We start from the raw sequence: 19,135 nt of genomic DNA, 5'->3' as shown, positions 1-19,135 counted from the left end.
AAAGTGCCAATTAGGAGTGTTAAGACATCGCTTGTTCACGTAAACGTAAAAGGCAAGTCCACCAGAAATGATTGCATGACAATGAGACTACACGGCTTTAACATAAAAATGAACATAATCCTCAGAGTATAAATCCTGCAAATGTATGACTCAATTTCACGTGCTGCCGTGCAAATGGGACAGCCAGCCGTGGCAAGGATAGGCAACACCTGTCAATGGTTTGCCGGTGGAGGCCACAGCACAGAGCATTTCCCATGACTCCTCCTTTCAGGATGATTTCTGGCCCTCCGCATACTGGGAGCTGGAATCCATCCTAGCTGAATTTGGGCAAAAGGTGGACTACATCCTAAACTGGTTGCCAGTCAGTACTTTGGTCTTGAGCAGAAACCAATATATAACCAATGATAACTTCAGCACAAATACAAGAAGTCAACATTTGAGTCAAACTAGGTCGTTACTGCTGCTCAGGAAAAGAAAAAAAGGTCCCCCTCCAATTCTCCCGTATTTACAGGACCTACTTTACAGTCTAGAACCCACGCAGCCAATAAAAGCAACACTTGACTCGGTGCTATCGCCTGATGGAAGCATACAGTGTAAAAACTGAATGCCAGGCTACCGCACCAAAGGAAGTGAAAAATACTGACGCCGTAAAAGTGAAGGACTGTGGGAACAAAATATCTTCTGAAACTGCCTTCTCAGAACTTTGGGTTTTGCGACGTTATACTGCAACTCATCTCCAAGATACATATAGAACATATGGACGCCAAGGTCCTGAAATGCAATACAAAATACAGACAAAACTAAAAAAGGATCATGTGGAGGAAATATTCACAAATAAACGTCACATTTAAATCACACTTTGGCTGCAACATGTATTTCACTTCAATTTGGACAACATAAAACGAACACTACACCGGTGAAAACGTATGTACGATAAAACTAACGTACTGATATGCAATACCGGCTATGGACAGCCAGATAATATCCTGTGTCTCATGTTTGAAATGTACATACTTTTATGGCGATAAAACTAATGAATACTTGGAAGAAGTGTTGATCCATCTGCGTGGTCTTTAAAAGTAAAAACAAGCTACTATGCAAACATTAATAATGATATTTATTGTAAAATAGATCAATAAAATGACAAATATTCAATGTGACTTTCACGTTTCTATTTCAGTTAAGTTCATATTCACAGTCCAAATAGCCAAATGGTATCTAAACATTTTCAAAGCAGTCCAGGAGGCTGCTCAGCCAGCTGTGGTCTAGTTTTTTCACCTTCCGAAGTTCTTTGGCCTGTGCTCTTGTGAGAGTGGGGGCTGCGGCCTGTGCTGCCTCACCTTCCACTGACGCCTGCTTGGGTCTCGAGATGCTGCATTCCATTTCCTCCTCAGAGTCCTCTTCCTCTTTCTCGCTCTCCATTTCCTCCTCTGCATGGTTTTCTTCTCTGAGGGCATCCAAAAACAATAGGGGTTAGCATGAGTCTGCAGATTTTCAGCCCAAAACATTCATGTTCCCATGTGATGTGCCTCGTGTTTTGCTGACATTAACAATTCATTTTTGAAACTTGTGAAATGTTTTACAGCCTTTCAACCGCCGACTGAAGTCATTGACCTTCATTCAATTCAACAACACATTGAAACGGTCTTAAAGCAGTGGGTTTGTAAAGCAGGGTCATCACAGCAGCCATGGTGGGTAACTGACCTGGAGTCAGTGACAGAGATGAGCAGGGACTGTACAAACATGGAGCAGAGGAAAGGGGTGGAGGGCAGGACGTGGGCTGGGGTCTGCAGAAGCTGTCAACAAAGATAAAAAGAAAAGTCAAAGGATAGTCAGGCAATATTTCCATATTGTTGTTTGGGATGGGAATATGACAGCAAATTTCAATGATCGACTGAGGGAATTATGATTTTATTATTATTTTTCTTTAAAAAAAAACAAAACACTGTTTGAGATGTTAGACTTTGTTCCAAATTCTTGTTTCCCTGCCAGCTTTGTATTCTGCAGAGTAATGCTGTCCAGACGCGTTGTCACATTGTTCTCCTTCAGGCCACAGACTAGCCGAGGCTGAAGTGAGAACGCCAACTAATGGACTCCATGTTGCCTCAATTCAATCAAGAAGACAAAATTGGTTGCACAAAATTGCTAGAATTCTTATCCACTGATGAAATGATCAATTCTGCCGGTCCTTAATTATGCAGCACATGCAAATGGGCAAAGTTCTGACCTCCTTGACAGCAGCGGAGGCCCGTGCAGGTGCTGTTGTCTCTGCAGTCTCGCTGTTCACGGAGTTTGGATCGTCTTGTTCTTGGTGACGGCTGCCCAGCAACAGGTGGAATGGCGTCATGGCGACAGCGTCATCGATCAAACGCTGGTGGGGGTAGAACATTCTCTTATACAGTGTGCTCCAATGTATCAGACAGACAGGATGCAACATCAGTGAATATTACACATAAGAGCCGTTTATTTGGTCGGTGACAACCTAACTCAAATGAAACAATATTTTCATGATCAGACTTGATTTTCATGATCAACTTGCCGACGCTGCGAAACCGCCGCTCGAATGTGTCATGTGCGTGTCAAAGCTGTTGGGCACGTTGGTTGATTGACTTGTATTTGATGCATAACCAGGGTGAAAGTATATTGAACAAGTACTGAGTCATACCCACTGGGGGTGGGAATCTCTGGCCACCTCACCATTCAAAGAGATAATATTTTTGCTGTATGTCAAAGTCAAAAACAGCTTTTATACAAAATATAGATTTCTGTACCAGCGGCTCTCATACAAAAATAATGCATGTGGTTGTCAGTATATTATGAATTACCCAAAAAACTAGGCTGCCCTTATTCCCAGTTGCAGTATCAGTGAAATAACGCTGCGATGGGACATTGTATCTGGGTTCCAAGGTGCGCAACAAAGCACAAAAGCCCTGCTTTTCAACAACAAATCCTCCGCAAAAAAAGTGTTCCATAGTGCTTGATATCACATCTAGCAGCGTGGAAACAAAACATGGAATATGGGCTAATACATCATTGTTGGTGGTTTTTTTGGAGGTTTTTCAGGGCTTTATAGTCGAAATAGGTGTATCCCATTATGTGCATTGTTAGCTCCCACCTCCCTGAGCTGTTTTTCTCCCTTTAGAGTGCACAGTGCGGCCATGTTTCACATAAGGATTGTGGATGGGCAAACGTATTAATTTTTTTAAAGTGCACTTTCCTTTAACTTCATTTTAAAAATGTCTGTCTTTATTTAAACTTGATGGGAGCAAGAGTTTGACCCAAAGACTGATTTTTTTGTTTCTATTTATGGGAAGACTTGTGTTGAAATCCAAATAGTCAACCGGCCTCCTGCAACGGATGGTGTTCACCCATGGAGATTCCACTGCACTTGGCAAATGCTTAAATGGGACCACTCAATAGCAGATAAAATGGTTGTCATGAACTGTGCTGTACCTGTTTATTAGACACCATCAGCTGGTTCTCCTCCTCCTCGGTGATGAATGTCATGAGGTCCTGCAGATGTAAATCCATGCCATGTTAGTTGTCGGTAAAAGACATTCTTGAATATGTAACAAGGGGATTCATCCACCATGTGCTGGGTAAGGAAGTACAGCTGGGATTGGTTTAGCCATTGGCAGCTCTCCTTGCAGCTTTCTTGTATCACCTCCCTCGGGGAAAAGACAGCTCCCGTCACCTTCCCTGGACACACTGCCTTCTGGCAAAACAGTGGCCGTGGCTCACAGGGCTTAAAGACAAATACTAAAAAAAAAAAAACACCAGAAAAGTATGAAGGAAACAATGGTTAGCACCATTAAGAATGTCAAAACAACAGATTAAAAACACAGCAGGGGGGAGTACTACACCCAGAAAGAGATGTCATTAATGTCACAAAACACATTACTGTAATGTTAACAATGTAGGAATGAGAGCGCACGCCGCATAGCGCTTACAGTTAGTGCATCCATCTTGACTGCAGAAAGCAGCCATGTTCTCAGACAGTGGGTCAGCCAGCAGCAAGCTGATTTCCATGGAGGTGCTCCACTCCACTACCAGAAAGGACAGGAGAAAAAGATCAAGTTAGACCTGTTAGAAACTTGACACCTTGAATGTTACTCAGAACCACGTGCATGGAGTTATAATTTAAAATGCGAGCGCTTTACAAGAGCATGTGAGGAGATTCCAGCAGACCAGGTTCTTCTCTGTAGTCCCCAGCAAATATTTGGAGCAGCTTAGTCGGCCAAAACAAAGATTCCTAGTGGAAAGAGACAAAAAAAAACAACCTTTCCTTTAGTTTTTTTGTGACCTTAAAGATCCAAGCACTCAATCAGGTGGCTTAGCTTTTGAGACGTTCTGTTCCCCGTCCATGAAGACTTCAAATTAAACCATGCAAGCAGAGCTTAAACCACAAATACCATCATTATGTCAATACAATAATTCAACTACCACAGGACAATCAGTTATGAACTGACACTTGTGTATCTCGAAGGGCAGCGTCTCCAAACAGGTTGCTTCCACCTGATTCTGAGTAGCTCACCAAAGGGTCAAATCATATTTGACTATTTTAATAACTGCTCAAGTCAGACATTATGCCTCCACTTAAGGACACATGATAGCAAGACAGTGGCTACACTGTTAGAATGGAGATCTGCTTCCTAAATAAAGTACTATTTAAAATGTTGCCAGTAAAAAAAAAGTACTGGTAAGCAAAGTAGCACTAATAGTTATGAAAGTTGGAACATGAAGTCCCCACCCTGAACCTCAATATGAAGCAGATGAGCTCAGTATCATTCATTATTTCGGAGTTACATAACAAGTCATAAGATGGTTGGGTTTGAGGTCAAGCAATTCAGACAGCTCAACATCATAGGTGGTGCTTATACAAGTGGTTGCTGGCAGCTGTCAAAACAGCTCAATGTTTTTTTTTTGTTTTTTTTTTTAAATCGCCCTCATTACACACATTAAAAAAATGATTGTAAGCTTCCAAATTGCATCTCTCGTTTCAGGAGATTTTGAGAAACTGGCAGCGCTTATTTGTAGTTTTTAACCATCATCTTGATTTGCCTGTCTTGCAAAAAAACTAAAGGCTGACTAAGACAATTTCAGAAAAGTGGTACAAAAACTAGGAAGAACGTGTGTGTCCTCAGTGAACCGACATGCACACACACACACACACACACACTACACGCAGCCTCAAAGTAGCCATTGACAACGAGCAGTCACAGCTGAGCAGGAAGAGGTTGGGATGGAGAACGTTCAAACGCTGGCGCCCCCATTGCAGTACCTGACCACCTATAACATTTCAGTCAGTACTGCAGTGAACATGCAGGATGCAGCTTACACTAATTCAATGATTTAAGTGGTAAACAACAAGCTTTGTTATAGTGTAACTGGAAGTTAACGAGCCATGATTAACGAAAGGTTACTGGGGTGGAGAAACGCTTAAAACAGTTGGCCTGTCTGTCTTCAAAGGCGATATAAATCCAGGTGACAAATCAACACATTCAATTTTGCCTGCTCAATCACGACTAAAGGAGCGTTTCCGTCGCTGGGACCAGTTGTAACTCCTGGACAGTCATGCGGTTCCTATGGTACCACTCCTGGTAAAGAACCAATGCAGCATATAATTCCCAAGAAACTGCAATGATCGTTTTTCTAGAAAAACTTAAATGTTCTTTAGATACAAGATGCTGTTATTTTTCATTAGAAAAGGGCGTTTGACACAAACATTATTGTCTAGGTTAACTAAATTTCATTTCTCTGAAGCAGCAACCCTTTGCATGAAATCATACCCGTCAAACCGAACCCGTTGTGCGTCTGTCAGCAGTGTCCACTCCGCATATCTTGACTGTCAGGCTGGAGCACCCCAAGGCTCCACACTTGGACCTACAGTATTTTTTTTATTATACATTAATGATTTACTAAACATTTGCAAAGGTATACGCAGATGATGCAGTCATTTTTACAAAAGCCAAATATGATATAGAAGTCGCAAAAAAAAGCTGACATCACCAATCACCTGTATCGATGAGTGGCTTACTAAATCAATACTCTTAAAAAAAAAACATGCATGTTATTTTCAAAACACCAGCAAAGTCTTGTTTACATGTTTGAAAGGAGACGCGCTTCATGCATGAACTCAAATACCTTGGACTCCATTTCATCTTTTTCATAAAACATATCTAAAATTGTCAACTTTAATATTTATCATTTGAGGTAAATTAGATCATTGGCAGAAAAGGTCGCTAAAATGTTTCCCCACTGCATGATTTTTTCTCTCATTTTGAATAGTGCATTAGTGACTGGTCACCGACAACCAAGATTGAAAACTTTAAATAAAATCACTTTTTAATAAAAGGCTTTAAAAGTATTCCATTGAAAATGTTTATATTTTCATCATTGTCTCATTCTTCATAAACAGTATGTCAATAATCATTTCCAGATTTCCTGTATTGTAATATAAACCTTTTCTATACCAATGCTGAAAATATTTGTCATTCTGAATTTTGTGCGTATTTTTGCACAACAAATCAGTGTAAAGATGAATCTCCGATTACAGGCCCTTGAAAGCCACCTTTCAATGTCCTTCCAAGTTTTTGGTATTTTGTCCTGCAGTACCAAAAGGCATGTATGACAGTCACCTATGACATGTAGTAGGAGCTGTGGTGTCAAATTTGTTCATTTTATCTCTCAACTGGAATATTATTTATAATTCAAAAATAATATGCTGTAAAATAACAGCTGTTGACAGATCTGCCAACCCTGTAGCAATTATGAACCCCAATTATGCTAATAAAAATATATGAACATTAATTGTTGAATGTTTTCAATCTGACCTGATGTCACCTGGAGGCTGGGAAAGAGTTGTTAGGAGCTCCCAGGAGGCGGGGCTCCAAACAGTCACCACCTCTTGAAAGCTGACGGCAAGCAGAGAGCCATCAGCTGAAAAACAGCAGCACTGCGGGACCAGGCTGTGATAAGCTCCAACAAAATCACAGTTCCATGATGAAGCTTCATCTGCAAAGCCCAATCAAGAAAGAACAAATAAGGGTTCTGGATTAGATGTGTGAACAGAATAGAAGACTCCACTTTAAGAATAATAAAAGGTCAATAAGCCCTATAAAAGATTTTTTCTTCTATTGACACCAAGTACGGTGGAATGGACAGATCACCTTCTGTGTGGGTGGGCATAACCTGCTGCCAGGCTTTGAAGTGGCCGTCCTTGCTGGTGGAAACCAGCGTGGCCATGTGGTTGACTGCGGTGGAACAAAAGCACATGGCTGTAATCCGAGCCTCGTGGGGGGCTGAGATGGTCGTGTTCAGCACAAAGCTGCAGGTGATAGGGTGCAAGTGTTACAAAGTTAGTTTTACACTGAAAAGATTATATTCCCTTTGACAATTGACAATTCTGGTCAAACTAAAACCCTGAAACTGCACGAAGAACCACAGTGGTAACCTAAACATACTGAAAACCACTTGCATGTGCTATTTTAAATGCTGTGACATTTGCATATTAAACTGTACTATACAGATACTGTATACGGTCAGAGAGACAGGGGTGCACATGAAGTGTCTGGCAACTGTATTCCTATGCAAAGAAAGAGACTCAACATTCCAAACACAAACTTAAGTGTTGCCATACCTCTGTGTTTGTCCATCAAATGCCCACAGTTTCAAATAATGTTCCAACTCTGTAGCGTTTTGTTTCCTCTCTTCAACAGTTGCAAGCCAGTTTCCAGATGCATCAAAAGCTGCCTTTGCCACCTCAAACTGCTGCAATCCTGACTCTTGAATGTACTCTTGCTGCACAATGTCCAACTATTGGAAATACAAAAAATGGAATGCCATTCAACTGAACATCCCATTTACAGATACGTGTGACCACGTAACACAGCTGTACAAAGGAAAACGGGTATGCAATCGTGCTAAGATTCAGCATCCTTGGTCATTTTATTTTCAGGGCCATTGAATCGATTGCAACTGGACTGCTCAGGTTGTCTTAGAGGACGTTTCGCCTCTCATCCGAGCAGGCCTCACCAGTTCATGCTCAACGACTAGATGGGACAACTCTAGTCTGACTAGGTACGGCCTACGTAGTCTAGTCTAGTCAGACGAGCCGTCCTACCTGAGACAACCTGGACCTCCAGTTGCGATCGATGCAATGCCTTGAGAAAAGCGTAGGTTAGAATAGCGAAAAGCAAAACAGTACTGCAAGTTTGTCATTAACGTTCATTCATGAGGATGCTTGAAAACAATTTCATGGAAAAAACAACACCAAAACAGCACTGAAGTCCAGCATATTCAACATTGGCAAGACACCTGGCTGCTTATCAAATAAGCACTATAGATTTTTTGTTTATGCTATTTGATCTGACTGACGAGTGCTGGATATTAGGGATGTGCCGGTCCGATCTTCAGGATTGGGATCGGCTGCCGATCCGCTGTATTTTGAAGGTTGGATAGTATCGGCCTCTGTCAGTATATTCAAAATCACACCACATATTAATCTATAACCATGTCAAATGATTAGTCCTACCCTAAAAGTATTATGCACACACATTTTTTCCAATATTATCTTGTATTGGATTGACTTTTATTGGATTAGGGCCCTGAGTCACAGTGGTTTGTTACAAAAGCCAAATATTGTTGGTCATGCTGTGTAATAAAGTCCATTCAGTAATACTTTGGTTGTATTACTTTTAATGCTTTGAAGGGCTATTTTCACAACCATAGCCAAATTCCACAAATTCATCATTTGTAACAAAAGATCATTTAAAAAAATAATAAATCGGTACTGGATCGGATCGGCAAGACTATAAAAAAAATATATATATATAATGGGATCGGAAGACAAAAAATGTGGATCAGGACGTCCCGACTGGACATGATAGACAAAGAAAAAAAAGTACTATTTGGATTATCTTGCATTTTTTCTTTTTCAATGATTTATTTCAGTTCTTCTTTAGATGAAACCATTCACACATCCTGAACAAACTCACCCCAAATTGTGTTACAATTTGGTGCATCATAATATCTACACTACAGCATCTGTAGCTCAGGTAAAGACAAACGCTTACATTAAAAATCAGCTTGTCTCTCTGAAGGGAGTAAAACTGCAGATGGCCAGGTTTCCCATTTAGTACCAATGCTTTGCTTTGAGGGTCCACCATCAAGCCTGTGGCTATACTTCTTCCTGCACAAGGACAAACAATATACACGCTGTACTGAATGCAGGTCAAGAGCAAGGACTTAAGTTCCAACTATTTTGAAATTAGATGTGAGACAGTTTAGGAATTTGTATTAAATCTAATCCAAGTTTAATCCAAGCTGGTGTTGAGTTATAACTCACCTTGGACGAGGCCCTGAATTACTGCAGACACTTTTACACAGCTCTGGATGAGGGTAATTTCTTAAAGAAAGACAACACCGTTAAGTACGACTTCCAGTTCTCAAATACTTTCACATTTACAGTATGAGGTTAAAAAAAACATGGTTCAAAAGTAAAACAAATTATGAACCCCCCCCAGCTCAGCTGATCTCTCTCTAAATCGTATCTAATGCATGTCTGTGTAATTACAGAACTTCCGATCATATATTGACTTGTGTTCACCTCGCTGCACGTTTTTAGGCAGACTTGTAAGAAAGTTGACTGTTGAAACTAATCCTGCTGAAGCCCCCCCCCCCACCACACACACACTCACGCGGCGCTGCAAATTCTGAATCGTAAAAGTGCGGGCATCCACTACATACACTCAATATAAATGCAACACTTGTTTTCGCTTTCATGAGCTGAACTCAAAGATCTCAAACTTTTATCTACACAAAAGACCTCTCTCAAATATTGTTGACAAATCTGTCTAAAACTGTTAGTGAGCATGCATCATTCATAACTCATAGTCAATCCACCTCACAGGTGTGGCATATCAAGATGCTGATGAGACAGTACGATTATTGCACAAGTGTGCCTTAGGTTGGCCACAATAAAAGGTCACTCCAAATGTGCACTTTAACTGTATTGGGGTTTTTCCTGGGGGTCCAAAAACCAGTTAGTATCTGCTGTGACCACCATCTGCCTCAAATACCGCATAGGCCAGGGGCCACCAATGCGGTGCCCTCAGGCACCAGGTAGCCCCCCCCACGACCACATGAAGCGTCCCCAAGCCTGCTTTTCATTCAGGTTTTCAATTAATCATGTGAGAACACTGGAAAGAAATACAAAATGTGAGTTGTGGATTGTAGCATTTTGTTACTGTTCTGGTAAAACAAGCATATGCGGTTTGTTTGGGTAGGAATAAAAGCTATGAAAATAAATGTTACAAAAAGTAGTAGCTCTTGGTCCTTTTCATTCTGTAAAAGTAGCTCTCGCAAGAAAAAAAGTTGGGAAACCACTGGTATACGCCGAGCCAGAGCATCCCGAACATGCTCGCTATCTTCAAAATGTCATCAATAAAATGACCTGTGTTTGTTGTCCGTCATGCGCGCCTGCCCATCGTATAACCCCACCTTCATCCACAGCACAGGTGCATTCTACGGTATTGTTGGCATTTTGAATGCACACAGATACTGTGACGAAAGCCTGAGGCCCACTGCTATGTCATTCACCCACAAGCATCACCTCATGTTGCAGCATGATAATGCATGGCCCCATGTTGCAAGGCTCTCTACACAACTCCTGAACTTCCCAGTGCTTGCATGGCCAGCATACTCACCCGACATGTCACCTACTGAGCATGTTTGGGATGCTGTCAAAAACATAAGTGTTGCATTAATATTTTTGTTGCGTGTATATTTGGGTCTCTGGAGGGCTTACCCAACGAAGTAATTTTTATATTAGCTGACCATTGAACAAAATGTGTCTACAACCACCTGTGGATTTTGTGCCGATTGAGCATAACTATTTCAAAGAGGGGTTTGAGTGTGCTATAAATCTAGATCAGTGATGTGTTAAGAACACCTAGAAACTGATTTAATTTGTGGGGAAAAAATGTCTCCTTTAAGCTACAAGCTACATCCATTCTTTCTCACAGACAGTGCTTCTTCAAAGTTCAAGGCATTTACTGCATCTTACTGTTATCAGCATGTGAGGTGCAAAACAGTGACCCATCGGGGGAGACCGTGACATGTGTGATTGCTCCCCCAAGTCGGGGAAGAAAGTCCCGCTGGCTCTCTTGGCCATATTTCCACTGGACGAGCACAGACTCCAAGCCTCCACTTAGCAAGTTTGTACCTGGTTGAAAAAAAAAAAAGAACCAAAACATATTTGGGGAAGCAAAACTGTTCTGGGGACAAAAGAATAGATCCTGAAGCAAACGGATTAGCTTGAATGACAATTTTTACTAACAATTCAAGTTATTTGGCCATACAATTTATCGCAACTGTAAACAGGTTGTGTTGTGTACCTTCTGGGGTGAAGCATAGCGAGCCGACAGCACTGTGGTGCCAGTGTAGGATGGAGTATGTATATTCCTTTTTGTGGTGGATGTTTCTCCTAGAGGATAATGGAGTGTTTTATTTTCAGGAAATGTATTCAAAGTGAATAGGACATCAAATTAGTATAAAATATTGAATAGCTCAAAACAAGGGTTTGTCTTTTGTCTTTTTTTCCCCACTGACAGCTTCCAACATAAAAAAAGGGAAAAATGTTTATTTCACACCATCTAATGAACAAAATGCCTATCACAGCTGACTTTGGGCGAGAGGCGGGGTAAACCCTTTAGTCACACTTAGGGCCAGAGTGTTCAATTAACCTGACGCGCCTGTTTTTGGCTTGTGGGAGGAAACCAGAGTAACCGATGAAAACCCACACAAGAACAGGGAGAGCATGCAAACTCCACAGACAAAGCAGATACAAATCCAGAACCACTTGGCTGTGAGGTTAACATTATAATAGTGTTATCAGCAAAATAACCATCAATGCCGTATACATTGACTCACCACACACGGATCTTTCCATCCTCATGTCCACTGGCAATGCAGTCTTCTTTTGGGTGACAGGCAATGCATGTAAATGTGTTCTTACCCCCCTTCTTGTTGTCTTCTTTCAGTGTAAACCTTCGACAAAGACAAGTCAGTGCTATTCCTACTCTTGTGTACACAATGGCACATAAGTAAATAATAGTAGCCGCCTCTTTGTAGCTCACCTGTTTGACTTCTCCTTCTTGAAGAAAAAGACCTCCAACTGCAAACGTTTGGTTGAAACAACATACTCCCCCTGTGAGGATAACCATTTTAGACAATGGGAAGTATTAGTTTACAGGAAGCCTGCAATAGTAGGAGCAAAAGCCACCACATTGACCCCATATAATATGATGTTTCAGTAATACTGAATTAAGTGGTAGTTGATTACAATAAAAGAAAAATGTCTTAGCTGCGTGATAACTGATTTCATTGATCGGTTATCTTGAAATTGTCAGAATTTTTCTTAGAATTTTCCACTGGTAAGATAAAAGTTATTCACAAAGGGTTTCCACTACATGTAATTGATCGAGGCGGTGCACCACAACAAAATAAAATCCACCACGCCTTACAAAAAAAAAAAAAAAAAGAACACCAGCAATTTTAAGTAATATATTGTATGATTGGATATATGCTATATAGATACACATAGCTTATTATTTACGCACATATTGAACACAATTTGTTTGAAAACTATTGAAAATCTCAAAAATGTTTCACAAACGCAAAACTATTGCGAGATCTCGCAATATTGTTTTGCATTTTCGCAAAACCTCCTTGCTCAAAGTTGCACTCAGAAACTTCCTGAATCACTCTTCAGCGGAGGTCCCAACCTGCCGTACTCGCAAAACACGCACGGCGGGGTGTGACCGAGGCCTTAAGCTAAGATTCTTTGCTAAGAATTTTTAGGCTAATTTAGGAATTCTCAGAGTACTCTAAGAAGCTTTGTGAATATGCGCCCAGGGCCTTACCAGAAAACCAACCAAATTTAAATGAATTACCAATTCCAGGTAGAATTATGCCATGACAAATGTATGTTGATCTTTGATCACAACTGCATTGTTTGTAAATTTTCCTAAATGGAAAAAAAATCAGTCTGTAACTGAAGCAAAATAATTCAAATGTATTATCATTTGAAATAAGTGTTATATATTACCTATAGTGACTATAAACAAGTTTCAAAGCAAAAGAAGTACTGTATGTACACAGTAGCAGCGCAACAGCAGTAGCAACCGTAATCAGTGGTACCAACCCCTCTTCCGAAGGCGATGCATTGTGGGTTGGGAGTGACATCTGCAAGCACAGCAGAAAAGTCTAGGGACTCCACCATCTGATCTCCACTCTGGGGTAGATGTACCGCCACTAGTTGGAACAGCTCTGCGCGCACACACACACACACACACACGGTCAACTGGTAACCTTTTACCTAGTCTCAGTTCAGTTCAGTGTGTGCCTCGTGCTGAGCGGATGAATACACTCAGTACGTTTCCATGCACTAAATTAGATTACTAAAATTATTTGGTTTCTCCATTTTTCCACACCTCAGTGGCCATACGCTGTGTGCTTCCCAAAATGCTGATTGCGCTTATGCTCCTTTCAGTGCCAGTAAAAGTTTGTCTTTTCCAGTTGACTCGTTACGTCACTTATAAACAAAGCATCTTGGCCAACGTCGTCAGCTTTGCAAATTACAAGTGAATATGGGTTTGCTTTTTTGGTAAAGATGCTCGCAAATTCTAAAATTTCTAGTTTTGGGCTTGTGCTTGTTAAGTTGCCTGCAAATTCCCAAGTCCCCTGTTGTTTTGGGCTTGTTTTCAGAGAGCGAGTCGCTTGTTTCTCTCACGAGACCTGCCAAAATGTCTCCGTGTCTTGGTTGCAAATGTGCATGAGAAGGAAGGAGAACATACATGGTGCTATCAACTGTCTCCATTTAAGTGATTACGCAAAGCAATTACCTGCCATACACGACTGTTGCCCTCTATTCAATTTATGACTGGCATTTTCACTTAGATGGCTAGCAAATCTGCACAAAAACGATACAGGTTGTCACAGTGTGCTGGCTACTTTTTTTTTTTTTTACGAAAGCACGTCCGTTTGGCTTTCTCCATTCATATTTACGGTACTGTCTTTTATAACCACTAACGGTAGACTGTTGTCCTTTTTTTACCCGGCAACAATTTAGATCATAGCTAAAGTTACTGTACATGGACACATACTAGCTTGAACAACTACAGGCAACAACCACTGGACACTTGACACACATTAGTTTGAACAGCTAGCAGCAATGTGTACACAGCAAACATTTAGCAATTTCGACACAATCATGACCCACTTAATTCACAATTAATTCTGGGTTACATCCTGCCGTAGTAGCACAGCCATGCAAGAGAGAGAACTAGTTTTCAATAGCATAATCTATGTATTTTAATATGATTTAACAGCCCAAACACGATCTAATTAAGAGTAATACATTTGCGTGACAAAAATGCCTAAAAAAAAACAAACATATCTGACAAATCGATCAGCTTTACTTTCCCTGACGTCGTATTAATGCGCGCTATGGGCTGTCCATTGTTGTGTATGTGATGAAGATGGCTGTGACCCTCACATCTTCATCCGCTGTGGAACACATACGTAAACAAGATGGCTGCAACGCTCGCGGCAGATGAATCTTCATCACATGACGATCTAATCTGCCATGACGTATGACTTTCTTTTTAGGAAAGTGAAACAATGCAGGTTAGGCCAGTAGTAAGGGTGTGAACAGTATGCATGATTGATTCATTGGCTGAAGTGCAATTAATACTTCCAGCTTGTAGTTGAACGCCAGCTCGCTGCTTTTGTCTTATCTATTCGTCGTTGTCAGTTTATGTCAATGCTGTCCTGGTTTGCGTGTTTTGCCAGGCAGGCGAGGTGTTGCCAGGCGACGAAGGAGCGTATCCAAGCTCTTAGTGCAGCCGCTGGTCGGGGGTTGGGCTGCATTGTGGAGGGCTTTCAGACCAGCAGCTTTCAGACCTGCATTGCACAACGGTGCTGCTGCATACCGTACTCCGAGGTGGCTCTCCACTCCCATTCAAATTAATGTTCAACACAGATCTCTTCTGCTACGTCTTATTATCCGCAAAGCAAGTGTGCAGGAGGTGTGTTATGGAGCAGAGTTACAATGCATATCGCCAGTCATTACACTTTATGAGCGAGGGTGAACAGGACGCACCAAACCCATTCTGTGGTGGCGCAATTTCAATGAATGAATGTATGGGAAACACTGAAAGCTTCTATAGTTCTTATCTATGGAATTCAGAAGACACCCACACAGAAACTGTTTAAAAATAAGAGAAACACACAACCGGACAACTTTTTAAAGGCTTTGAAAATTGAAAGTTGTATTTATGACTTTTTCAAAAAGACCCGCAGGTCGATACCCTTGATACCCAGCAAACGCAACCTGCAAGTGTTTTTTTGTTCCCCCAAATGTAAGAATTGTGCATCCAAAGATTTTTTTGTTTTGTGGTGAGCTAAAGACCTACTTCACAGTCACTGCTATTGACAAACTTGCTGTTTCATGAACAAAGCATAATCCTGTCATATATTTCTATACCGGCCACACGGTGGTCTAGTAGTTAGCACGTTAGCCAATACAGGAACAGCCTGGAGATTGGGAAGACCTGGGTTCGATTCTCCCCTGGGCATTTCTGTGTGGAGTTTGCATGTTCTCCCCGTGTGCGCGTGGGTTTTCTCCGGGCATTCCGGCTTCCTCCCACATTCCCAAAAACATGCAGGTGAGGTTAATTGGCGACTCTAAATTGTCCATAGGTATGACTGTGAGTGTGAATGGTTGTTTGTCTATATGTGCCCTGCGATTGGCTGGCGAAGTCAGCTGGGATAGGCTCCAGCATGCTCCCGCGACCCTAATGAGGATGAAGCGTTTTTGAAAATGGATGGTCGCTGTGGTTTCATAAATGTCGATTAGGCCACCCAAAGCACACACACAAACATGTGAAGCATCACGTACCAGTTCCTTTATCTGTTACTGTGGGGGTAACTACAAAGAAGACTCCTTCGTGGTATGCAGAGGCATAGATGGAGTAAATTGGATATCCAACAATATAAGACTGAAAGAGAATTAAAAAAAAAAAAAAGTAAATAGACAGTAAAGACAACGTGTGCAGATGTGTGCACAAAATAAATAGTCAATTGTTTCAAAATTATTCTAAGTTAGTGAGAAACGTTCAGGGCAGGTCAAAACAAACCAAAAAAATAAATCAGACTGCACCTTAATGAGGATACCGTCTGCAAAGTCCCAAAGCTTGACAGTGCCATCTGCTGAACAAGAGTAGACCTGCAACGACACAATTTCACCACCAAATGAACCAACGAGCATAATAGTGGTAAATGACAACATACTGAACATACCGCAGTAGTTGAATAGGTTTTCATCTTCTGAAAATTACTGGCCTCATACTCAATCGATTATAGATTCATAGGGGTGTAACGATTCGTTTAATAAAGATTCGAATGGTATCGCAATTCATTTGGAACGATACGATCCAAAATGAGTGAATAACTTTAAAATCGATTCAGTGACTTTTTAGGCAAAAATCCAACCATAACTAAATAACTAACCTTCCTGCTTACCAGGAAGTAGCGAGGTTCAAGAACTTTAATCATATAAAGTCATGAAAAAAATGATTAGACCACCCTTGTTTCTTCAGTTTATTGATCCATTTGAATGCCTCGTAAAACTAAAAGTACATTTGTTTGGACAAATATGATGATGATAACAAATATAGCTCATAAGAGTTTAATGTAAGAGCTGATATCTAGCAACTTCCATGCTTTTCTTGATAATAACCAACATCACTTAAGTTCTTACATGAATATCTATAGCATTGTACTGCCAAAAAATGTAACTGTTATGAGCTATTTTTGTTGTCATTGTTATATTTGTCCAAACAAAGGTACCTTTAGTTGTTTCAGGCATTAAAATAAACGTGGTCTAATCATTTTGTCTTTGTACTTAAAGCCAGCGCTCAACAACTGAATATGGACGTGTCTGTAAAAAGTCCAATCCCATGTGTTCCCACTTTGGCCTGGTCAGAGCTGCTTGCTAGAGGTTGTTTAAATGCTGAAGTTATCCGTGTTTGCACTAAACCGCTTTACTTTCTTGTAGATGCAACATTCACTGCCGGATGATGCCGTTTCAAGAACGCCAACATGTCAGACATGTTTCTTGCAGCATACCCGATATCCGTGGAACAATGTCCACACAACTGTGGATTTATCCACTTGCCTTTGTCCATCCGTAATTTTAACAGGGACGCCAAAGTGTTCCCAAACAGGAAACCGTAGTGAGATGGGAGGGTCTTCCAGCTCAGGCTTCTCGCTTGCATTTGCCACGCCTGCAAGCTACTAGCGTTGCTCCCCCTCAGTCAGTAGTGTCCGACACCCAGAGGCGTGAAACTCGCCCAAGACTTTATCTCCGCGTGAAGCGCTTAGATCACTCTAGTAATAAATTTAATGAGAAAAATATCATAAAATATAACCGAAACGGTAGGCAAGTGGACCGAACCGAACATGCAGAACCAAAACGGCTCAATACATCCTTGTGAACTGTTACACCCCTAGTTAGCATCATTAATCCGTTCCAGAAGGGCCCGCTCAAACCGAAAATAACAGTCACATTTTCCCCGTAAGACTTCATGCAAATCCAATTACAGACATCGAACTTCGCTCCCTCGCTCTATTGCAGTTTTTCTAAAATGAATACATGAATTATTCCAGGGGGTGGACCATTCCCTTAAATTAATACATTCATTATTCTGGGGGGTGGACCATTCCCTAAATGCTATAGTGACTCAAACTATAATAATACAATCCTGTATTATTCCGTTTATCTAGATCCTCAGCAACATTTAATGGTTTCTTCTTTGTTCCATGTGACCCCCTCCACTGAGCTTTTCAACTCATGCATCTTTACAATAAAGTGATTATTGGATGTACCTGTAGGTGGTTGGTGGGTTTGAGCAGCACGCCTGTGACCAGATCAGTGTGTCCCCGTAGCTCGTGAATACACTCTTCTGTGGCTGTGCTGTACACCTTCAGACACTCGCCAGAGGCACACAGGAGGAACCTACAATCACAAAAGTATGTTTTAAGGACTTGCTATTCACGTGTAACCCCAATTACTTACTGAAAATGTACTGCTATGGAAATTGGCTCGCATGTTCAAAATAACTAGATTATCATTCCTCAAATAACCCCTTAGCCCCTGATACGTTATTTATTACGCTTATCTTATGTGTGGCATTTACTCTTCTTCACAGGACTTTTAAATGCTAACGGTAAAGCCCAGTGTTAGCAAACGGTCTGTAAAAGTTTAAGAACCGCAAAAGTATCTCGTGCAGAGATGCAGGGCATAATAAAATGTGAAAACATATACTCACTTGGAATCATAGCTGACAACAGGCGATCTAAAATTGATTTTACTGCCACCTCGACGAACCACGCGGACATCTGTGTCTGCAACCATGTTTTCTCCTGGTTCAACTACGACCTCTTCTTCTTCTTGTTTATGGCGGGTCGCAACTAACGTTTTTCGCGCATACCGCCACCTACTGTACTGTACCTGTATCGGGGTGGGTATTTTATTTTAGTTTTATTTTGTGTATTCTTAGGGTGAGTACGAAGTACGTAACTTGCAGACTACAGCGCTATCTACGCATATTTGTAAATACCAATCTAGTATGTGTGTATATATATATGTATATGTATGTATGTATGTATGTATGTAAGAGCTGATATCTGGCAATTTCCATGGTTTTCTTGATAACTAAAATCGCTTCAGTTCTTACATGAATAGCTATAGCACTGTACTGCCAAAAAATGTAACTTTTATGAGCTATTTTTGTTGGCATTGTTATATTTGCCCAAACAATATTTGAGAGATAATCCTTTTGTTTACAAAGAATAGTTTTAGACCTTTGTGTTTAGCTCATGAAAAAGGTCAAACTTAAGGTTTCCATGGCATGTAAATAGAATTGAAAGATAAATTTAATGAAATTATAACATTCTGGGGATAAAGGTAGTCTCTGTAGTAGAAAACGTAAATATTTGTAGTGATAAAATCTCTTTCCTAATGAAAAAAAGGTTCCGTGTCAAATAATACATTTTTAAACAACAGCAAAGA

At 40.8% G+C, this 19,135-nt stretch overlaps 1 protein-coding gene across 1 annotated transcript; it reads right to left on the bottom strand.

The window, feature by feature from the left end:
- Positions 1–1,099: 1,099 nt before the first annotated feature.
- Positions 1,100–18,500, bottom strand: wdr75 (WD repeat domain 75). The gene is made up of 21 exons (XM_054787107.1): positions 18,393–18,500; positions 17,950–18,079; positions 16,223–16,288; positions 15,962–16,061; positions 13,205–13,329; positions 12,138–12,208; positions 11,932–12,048; positions 11,397–11,485; positions 11,066–11,224; positions 9,347–9,406; positions 9,075–9,190; positions 7,640–7,815; positions 7,170–7,327; positions 6,834–7,014; positions 4,161–4,252; positions 3,951–4,046; positions 3,590–3,759; positions 3,454–3,513; positions 2,228–2,371; positions 1,705–1,796; positions 1,100–1,447 (listed from the first exon to the last, which is right to left on the bottom strand). Exons 1-21 carry the CDS (start codon positions 18,476–18,478, stop codon positions 1,219–1,221), a joined length of 2,517 nt encoding a protein of 838 aa, XP_054643082.1. The 5' UTR covers positions 18,479–18,500; the 3' UTR covers positions 1,100–1,218.
- Positions 18,501–19,135: the final 635 nt, after the last annotated feature.

Source organism: Dunckerocampus dactyliophorus, chromosome 9 (assembly GCF_027744805.1).
Source record: "Dunckerocampus dactyliophorus isolate RoL2022-P2 chromosome 9, RoL_Ddac_1.1, whole genome shotgun sequence".
NCBI classification, from domain to species: Eukaryota; Metazoa; Chordata; class Actinopteri; order Syngnathiformes; family Syngnathidae; genus Dunckerocampus; species Dunckerocampus dactyliophorus.
This window is presented reverse-complemented; position numbering and strand designations above follow the sequence as displayed.

Bases quoted from the DNA above. Each gene is read 5' to 3' on its own strand.
- wdr75 (XM_054787107.1), bottom strand. From the start codon at position 18,478: ATGGTTGCAGACACAGATGTCCGCGTGGTTCGTCGAGGTGGCAGTAAA. The intron at 16,062-16,222 runs GTGCAGTCTGAT...ATTCTCTTTCAG, and splicing joins CAGACGGTATCCTCATTAAG to TCTTATATTGTTGGATATCC. The intron at 7,328-7,639 runs GTATGGCAACAC...TATCACCTGCAG, and splicing joins TTTGATGGACAAACACAGAG to CTTTGTGCTGAACACGACCA.